Source organism: Siphateles boraxobius, unplaced genomic scaffold (genome assembly GCF_051911475.1).
Source record: "Siphateles boraxobius isolate OS27281-9 unplaced genomic scaffold, OSU_SipBor_1 47, whole genome shotgun sequence".
NCBI lineage: Eukaryota > Metazoa > Chordata > Actinopteri > Cypriniformes > Leuciscidae > Siphateles > Siphateles boraxobius.
The window spans coordinates 2,642,501-2,652,500 of NW_027509108.1; the positions used below are offsets into that span (position 1 = coordinate 2,642,501).

General features: G+C 42.4%; 2 protein-coding genes across 2 annotated transcripts in view; both read left to right on the top strand.

The window, feature by feature from the left end:
- Positions 1-10,000, top strand: part of LOC143710510 (B-cell receptor CD22-like) — a 773,497-nt gene that overhangs the window by 94,867 nt on the left and 668,630 nt on the right. The window lies entirely within an intron of this gene.
- mycbpap (mycbp associated protein) overlaps positions 1-10,000 on the top strand; it is a 42,276-nt gene that overhangs the window by 26,273 nt on the left and 6,003 nt on the right. Inside the window, exons 14-17 of the mRNA XM_077201361.1 lie at positions 2,901-3,008; positions 4,014-4,141; positions 6,686-6,804; positions 6,887-6,963. Of these exons, the coding sequence (XP_077057476.1) occupies positions 2,901-3,008; positions 4,014-4,141; positions 6,686-6,804; positions 6,887-6,963 (432 nt within the window). The remainder of the gene's footprint in view (positions 1-2,900; positions 3,009-4,013; positions 4,142-6,685; positions 6,805-6,886; positions 6,964-10,000) is intronic.

Sequence of the window (10,000 nt, forward strand, 5' to 3'; positions counted from 1 at the left end):
ACCCTGGTGTACGTCATCACAGTAACACACACACAACCCTGCAGAGTAACACACACACACACACAACCCTGCAGAGTAATACACACACACACAACCCTGGTGTACGTCATCACAGTAACACACACACAACCCTGCAGAGTAACACACACACACACACACACACAACCCTGCAGAGTAATACACACACACACAACCCTGGTGTACGTCATCACAGTAACACACACACAACCCTGCAGAGTAACACACACACACACACAACCCTGCAGAGTAATACACACACACACAACCCTGGTGTACGTCATCACAGTAACACACACACAACCCTGCAGAGTAACACACACACACAAACAACCCTGCAGAGTAGTACACACACACACAACCCTGGTGTACGTCATCACAGTAACACACACACAACCCTGCAGAGTAACACACACACACACACAACCCTGCAGAGTAATACACACACACACAATCCTGGTGTACGTCATCACAGTGACACACACACAACCCTGCAGAGTAATACACACACACACAACCCTGGTGTATGTCATCACAGTGACACACACACAACCCTGCAGAGTAATACACACACACACAACCCTGGTGTACGTCATCACAGTGACACACACACAACCCTGCAGAGTAATACACACACACACAACCCTGGTGTACGTCATCACAGTGACACACACAACCCTGCACTGTAACACACACACACACACAACCCTGCAGAGTAATACACACACACACCACCCTGGTGTACGTCATCACAGTGACACACACACAACCCTGCAGAGTAACACACACACACACACACAACCCTGCAGAGTAATACACACACACACAACCCTGGTGTACGTCATCACAGTGACACACACATAACCCTGCAGAGTAATACACACACACACAACCCTGGTGTACGTCATCACAGTGACACACACACAACCCTGCAGAGTAATACACACACACACAACCCTGGTGTACGTCATCACAGTGACATACACACAACCCTGCAGAGTAATACACACACACACCACCCTGGTGTACGTCATCACAGTGACACACACACAACCCTGCAGAGTAATACACATACACACAACCCTGGTGTACGTCATCACAGTAACACACACACAACCCTGCAGAGTAATACACACACACACAACCCTGGTGTACGTCATCACAGTGACACACACATAACCCTGCAGAGTAATACACACACACACAACCCTGGTGTACGTCATCACAGTGACACACACACAACCCTGCAGAGTAAAACACACACACACAACCCTGGTGTACGTCATCACAGTAACACACACACAACCCTGCAGAGTAACACACACACACACACAACCCTGGTGTACGTCATCACAGTGACACACACACAACCCTGCAGAGTAATACACACACACAACCCTGGTGTACGTCATCACAGTAACACACACACAACCCTGCAGAGTAATACACATACACACAACCCTGGTGTACGTCATCACAGTGACACACACACACAACCCTGCAGAGTAACACACACACACACACACACAACCCTGGTGTACGTCATCACAGTAACACACACACAACCCTGCAGAGTAATACACATACACACAACCCTTGTGTATGTCATCACAGTGACACACACACAATACACACACACACACAACTCTGGTGTACGTCATCACAGTAACACACACACAGAACCCTGCAGAGAAATACACACACACACACAACCCTGCAGAGTAATACACACACACACACACACACACAACCCTGGTGTACGTCATCACAGTAACACACACACACACACACACACAACCCTGGTGTACATCATCACAGTAACACACACACAACCCTGGTGTACGTCATCACAGTAACACACACACACACACACACACACACACGACCCTGGTGTACGTCATCACAGTAACACACACCCACACACACACACACACACACACACCCCCACACACACACAAACACACAACCCTGGTGTACATCCTCACAGTAACACACACACACACACACACACACACACACACACACACACACACACACACAGACAACCCTGGTGTACGTCATCACAGTAACACACACACACACACCGTTCTGCTATAAGGAAGTATAACTCCCTGATATTATATAACTTATCTATATATTCATGTATATTTTTGTTTATAACTTCATGGCATTTCTTTTAAAACATCTCAATCCCCCTAAAATGCATCATATCAAAGCTGGAATATACAAGTTTCCAAACTAATAAATCTAGATATAATACAGCATAATGTACAAACATGAAGTGCTGTGCAATAAGAAGCAGGAGCAGTGAGTCACACTCCTTCATAACAGCTTGATGAACACATTCACATCATAATAAGCAGTTATAATTACAAAACAGCGCTCGGGTGTATTTTAGCTCAAAAGATGATTGCATTTAATAAACATAATGCTGTCACAATTCTTGCTGTTCCATTATGTAATGTTTACCTTGCATAATCTTTAATATAAAAGGACATCATAATAACAGTCAGTTACTGTACAGTAGAGTCTTATACTCGGGGGAGTGTGTCTTGCTCGTTGTTCGGCCTTTACTCCCACAAACTTGTAAACACACACACACAGACACAGAGAGAGAATAGCAGAGAGGATAATCATCTCCATTAAGCGTATAATTGCTTGATTGTGTGGTTTAGTCATGAACATGACTGAGGGTCTCGGTACGGCTCAGCATGTGTCGGGTCCCTCGTGTTCCCGCTGGAGAACAGCGGCACTGAACCCGGGAACACACAGATCATCCCAAACATTATAAACTCAGCCGAAACATGTTGTTCCTCTAAGCAGAGCTGACTGTTACAGTTGGGTTGTACCTGTGTGTGTGTGTGTGTGTTGGTCTTTCACAGTTGCAGTACCAGCGTGGGCCTGTGGAGGCGCTGCAGGGATTATGGGAGCAGGTCAGAGGGTCAGCACACACACCTGTGTGGGATCTGTCCTTAAACACACTCAGACAGGTACACATCTACGCATTCTGAGTTTCACCTGTTCTCGGACACGTCTGTTATATTGCACCACATAATCTAAAGAAAAGTGAAACCTATGAGACTCTTTTTTTTATTTTTTAGGACCATTAAATATTTTTTTGGCATTATTTTCATGACATTTAAATAAATTTTCTTTCTTAAATAAACTTTTATTCCAAAAAAAATCCTCATTCTCTGATGTCATTTAATGGTCACGTGACAAATAAATAATTTCTCTGTGTTTATTTAGAAAGTGTTTAAATTTTATTTAATTTGGTTATTTATTAAAAACTTTTATTTGTATTTTTATTCTTTGGTTATTAGCTTTAATCACCTCATGAACCTCAGTTTGGTAAACCCTGCTTTAGTAAATAATAAAAAATAATAATAGCAATTTTAATTGTTATAATATGACAAAATAAAATAAAAATTGAAATTGAATTTTACTTGAAGCCTATTTTTATTATCTCCATTGTGACATTTTTTGACATCAAGCACATTTATCTGGAAAATTCACATTTTCTTTAATAAAAAGACACCTTAAAATAAAGTATAACCATTTTTCATTCACCCATCATATACACAGTCTGTATGTATATATTAGTATTGAATAACATAACGCTCTGTACACCCAGTGTAAGTGTGTATTTCATCCACAAATGAAGTCCACTCATCATTTACTCCCTGTCATGTCACTCCAAACTCACACGTCTTTCTTCAGTGGGACACAATCTTCACACAACACTTTTCAATACAATAACTGGTCAAGGTGACCCTGAAAGCTCGAGTCTGTGTGTGTTGTGTATCATGTTCAAGCTGAATTATTGCTTTATGTGAGAATCAAACTAATATTTAAGCCATTGATTGACTGAAAATCCATTCGCTGTATGGAAATGAGCAGCGTGAACATTCCGCTAAACATCTCAGTTTGTGTCTCGCTGATGAAACACATGTTTGGAGAATACATGCTGAACTCAGTGTGTGTTGGTCCTCTAGGCTGTGCTGTCCGTTCCTGAGACACACAGTGAGGTCACAGAGACGTGTTTGAATCAGTTTAACTCACTGATACTGGAGCTGCAGCGGCCACAGACACACACACCAGCGGTGACATCACACATCATCAGGTGACACACACACACCAGCGGTGACATCACACATCATCAGGTGACACACGCCCACACACCAGCGGTGACATCACACATCATCAGGTGATACACACACACACACCAGCGGTGACATCACACATCATCAGGTGACACACACACACACACCAGCGGTGACATCACACATCATCAGGTGACACACGCACACACACCAGCGGTGACATCACACATCATCAGGTGACACACGCCCACACACCAGCGGTGACATCACACATCATCAGGTGACACACACACACACCAGCGGTGACATCACACATCATCAGGTGACACACGCACACACCAGCGGTGACATCACACATCATCAGGTGATACACACACACACACCAGCGGTGACATCACACATCATCAGGTGACACACACACACACACCAGCGGTGACATCACACATCATCAGGTGACACACACACACACACCAGCGGTGACATCACACATCATCAGGTGACACACACACACACACCAGCGGTGACATCACACATCATCAGGTGACACACGCACACACACCAGCGGTGACATCACACATCATCAGGTGACACACACACACACACCAGCGGTGACATCACACATCATCAGGTGACACACGCACACACACCAGCGGTGACATCACACATCATCAGGTGACACACACACACACACCAGCGGTGACATCACACATCATCAGGTGACACACGCCCACACACCAGCGGTGACATCACACATCATCAGGTGACACACGCCCACACACCAGCGGTGACATCACATATCATCAGGTGACACACACACATCGGCAGTGACATCACACATCATCAGGTGACACACACACACACACCAGCGGTGACATCACACATCATCAGGTGACACACACACAACAGCGGTGACATCACACATCATCAGGTGACACACGCACACACACCAGCGGTGACATCACACATCATCAGGTGACACACGCACACACACCAGCGGTGACATCACACATCATCAGGTGACACACACACACACACCAGCGGTGACATCACACATCATCAGGTGACACACGCCCACACACCAGCGGTGACATCACACATCATCAGGTGACACACACACATCGGCAGTGACATCATACATCATCAGGTGACACACACACACACATCGGCAGTGACATCACACATCATCAGGTGACACACACACACACACCAGCGGTGACATCACACATCATCAGGTGACACACACACACACACCAGCGGTGACATCACACATCATCAGGTGACACACGCCAACACACCAGCGGTGACATCACACATCATCAGGTGACACACGCCCACACACCAGCGGTGACATCACATATCATCAGGTGACACACACACATCGGCAGTGACATCACACATCATCAGGTGACACACACACACACACCAGCGGTGACATCACACATCATCAGGTGACACACACACACACATCGGCAGTGACATCACACATCATCAGGTGACACAAGCACACACATCGGTGGTGACATCACACATAATCAGGTGACACACACACAGACCAGCGGTGACATCACACATCATCAGGTGACACACACACACACCAGCGGTGACATCACACATCATCAGGTAACACACGCACACACATCGGCAGTGACATCACACATCATCAGGTGACACACACACACACCAGCGGTGACATCACACATCATCAGGTTACACACGCACACACATCGGCAGTGACATCACACATCATCAGGTGACACACACACACACATCGGCAGTGACATCATACATCATTAGGTGACACACGCACACATATCGGCAGTGACATCACACATCATCAGGTGACACACACACAGACCAGCGGTGACATCACACATCATCAGGTGACACACACACACACCAGCGGTGACATCACACATCATCAGGTGACACACACACACACACCAGCGGTGACATCACACATCATCAGGTGACACACGCACACACATTGGCGGTGACATCACACATCATCAGGTGACACACACACACCACCTGTGACATCACACATCATCAGGTGACATACACACACACACACACACACACACACACACCACCTGTGACATCACACATCATCAGGTGACACACACACACCAGCGGTGACATCACACATCATCAGGTGACACACACACACACCACCTGTGACATTACACATCATCAGGTGACACACACACACACACACACACACATCATCAGGTGTGAAACACACCACCTGTGACATCACACATCATCAGTTGCACCACCTGTGACATCACACATCATCAGTTGCACCACCTGTGACATCACACATCATCAGGGGACACAAACACACACACACACACACACGATTTTACCTGGTTATTATTTTATAATCTATTACAGTGAGCTAAACAATGGAATAACTGATCTTGGAATATCACAACTGACCAATCAGAATCAAGCATTCCAGAGAGCTGTGTAATAAAATTATGTGTGTGTGTGTGTGTGTGTGTGTGTGTGTGTGTGTGTGTGTGTGTGTGTGTGTGTGTGTGTGTGTGTGTGTGTGTGTGTAGTCTGCAGTTATGGAGGGAGCTGCTGGACGGTTTGGTAAAGGAGTCTGTGAGATTGAGACACAAACTGGGGCTTCCAGAGAACAACACCTGGAGTGACACGACACATGACCTCCACACTTGTGAGCACACACACACACACACACTCACTCACTCACATGCATGAAAGGTGGAGGATGGTCTAACATTGAACATGATCCGCAGTGGAGCAGACGGAAGAAGAGCAGAGGACAGAAGGAGACGAGCCGAGAAGAGCGAGAGCAGCAGCAGTGAGAGCAGAGGTGTGTGTGTGTGTGTGTGTGTGTGTGTGTGTGTGTGTGTGTGTGTATGTGTGAGCTGTGATGAGTGCTGCTCACCAGCAGAGGACAGCAGATACCATCAGACCTATAGCACTCAGTCTCCAGACACACTGTAAACACAAATAAATTTGAGGTAATCAGTTACATCAAGTTAAGAAATGCAAAGTTTAAGTTAACAAAACTGGCAGATTTTTATTTTGTACTCATACATTTTAATTGCTTTTGACTTGAACATTTTGAAGTTAGCTAATTTATACTTTCAACTTAAAATTATCATGTAATCTCAACTTAAATATTTTTAGTTGTAGAAACTTCGCTAGCTTTACTAGTTAATCATTTAATCCAACGGAGAGTTGCTAGACGACACTGGCTGCAAAATAAAATGTGCTGCCGCTAGAGTGCGTCTAGAGATTTCTAGGCTCCTAATGATGGACATTTCTGAGGGAAATGTTATCCGAGACCCGAATCAGTGACGACAGGAGACAAACAGCCGCCTCCTCAAACGCGGATGTTTCAGTGCTAATTAATGTTTTTTTTTTTTACTTTCGCCGTTATTGTAAGATTATTATAATTACCATTACATCAATGCTGCACGCAGATTTACCATTAACACTAATTTAAACTGTCTGTAAATAAACTCAGACTTTTGAAATAACGTTACCTATGCAAGTAAGTTACACTAAACATTAGTTTCTGTTAGCAAAACAAGACACGGAGACTGAGTGAACTCAATTTCAACGTGTTTAACCAATTATATGGAGAAAAATGTCCATGTCCATAAACTGTCATAAAAATATTATAGATTTATATTTTTTTCCACTTTCACTGACATCATTTTTTTAATCAGCATCAGCTCTAATCATAATGACCCAACATTCATTCATTTTCAGAATTTTAACACTTTAAACGCCGGTTTCTTTACATAATGCCACTGATGTATTTTATGAAAATTATAATAATAATAATAATTTTGTATATACTAAATTCTAAGCAGAATTTTTTTTTCTTTAAATTTTACAGCCTTGGATATGTCAATGATAAACAACAACATTAATTTTTATGCATTCATATTTTTTATGCAGTATCAGATTTTTTTTTTTAAACTACCACTCAGGCCCATAAAGGACAAAAATGTCCATGTCAAAAAAGTGTCATAAAAATATTATAGATTCATATTTTTTTCTACTTTCACTGACTTGTGCATCAATTATAAAAAAGCTACACATTGGTTCACTATATGGACAAAAATGTCCATATAAAAATATTATAGATTTATAATTTTTTCCACTTTCACTGACATCATTTTTTAAATCAGCATCAGTTCTAATCATAATTACCAAACATTCATTTATTTTCAGAATTTTAACACTTTAAACGGCGGTTTCTTTATATAATGCCACTGTTGTTTTTTATAGAAATATAATTATTATTATTATTTTCTATATACTAAATTCTAAGCAGAATTTTTTTTTCTTTAATGCCCCATTTACCCCAAGGGAAAACGCAGACATGTCCCTGCGGTTTGGCCTCTCATTTACACGAAAACCCCGTTTTTATCACAGAAAACAATTATTTCTTAAAACTCCGGCCAAAGTGGAGATTTCTGATAACGGCGGTTATGTGTTGCTGTGTGTCAACTGGGAGAAATGGGGTTTTAGGTTCTCAAACGAACAGGAAGTCGCTCGTGTTATTAGTTGTTGTCGATTCTGATTGGCTTGCATGCTTTATCCTTCTCCCTACGCTGCCGCCCATAGGTTTGGCATAGTTATGATGGCACTGAACGGCGTTTTTATGTGGGTTGATGTAAATGACAACTTTTTTGAAAACAATGTTGTGTGCATGATGTTATGGGGGGGGGGGGGGGGGGGTATTCCTTCTGAACTTCTACATCAAAATCAAGCTCACCTTTTATCTTTGTACAAAAACAACAACGAATGAAAAAGTGCAAATAAGTAATAAGAATTGGGTTTGAATGAAAAAATAACTTTCAGTAACTTTTTGACCTTATTCAGTTTCCACATGGTCATCGCTGTGAGTCTGCCAAGGCTATGACTCATTTACATGGGGTGGGATTTGTGATCTCCAGTACAATATAATTTCTTTCTTTCAAACTGTTCACACACACACAAACACACACACACACACACATAACCACACTCTGACATCCATTCCAACACACCCACAGAATTATAGCTTCATAATGTATCTAATTGGCTCTATAATATGCATAAGTCAAAAACAGCAGAAAACAACAATGATTTGCTTTGTATGGCAAACCTGAAAAAATGGCATGACCTGGTAAAAAATAGTAAAAATTTAAATTTTGAAGCCTTGCCAACCTAATGAAAGCCTGTTAACCAAGATTGCATAATTTTATAGTTAAATGGCACTGGGATTAAAAATCGCAGTTTTAATGGGTTTCTATGGGGCCATTTTTGTCCAAAGGGCGCTGAGAGGGAGTATTTTATGTACCTAGGGCAAAATAGATTTTTTTTTTAAAGGAAATAGGGTGAAATATTAAAATTCCAATAAAAATACACACCTGTGGCAAATTTCATGCAGTTAGCATTAACACAGACAAAGTTACCAAAAAAAAAAAACTGAAAAAGCCAAAAATGTCCATAAAGATGCACAAGGGTTAACTCAATAAAAATAACAGACACAGTGTCTGTAACTTATGAAAACAAACAACATATTTTGTCTTTTTTTTGTTGTCTTTTTTCCAACAGATATTCTATCAAAGCTTGTGGCTACCATAGACTGTACAAAACAACACGTCAGCATCAATTTGTACCCGTTTACAAACTATAATTTCAGATTATGCCGGCTCCATAATGTAAGATAAAATGTGTTAGATGTTTATGTACGGGTTGCGAAACTTGAGGTCGGACCCAATAATGTACAGACTGCAGCATCTTCGAGGAGAAGCTTCTTTGAGAAACATTGAACTGTGTCTGATTGACGAAGCAGTCATTCGTGAAATGTGCAGAACAGACGGTTTAGGTCGAACTAAATTACT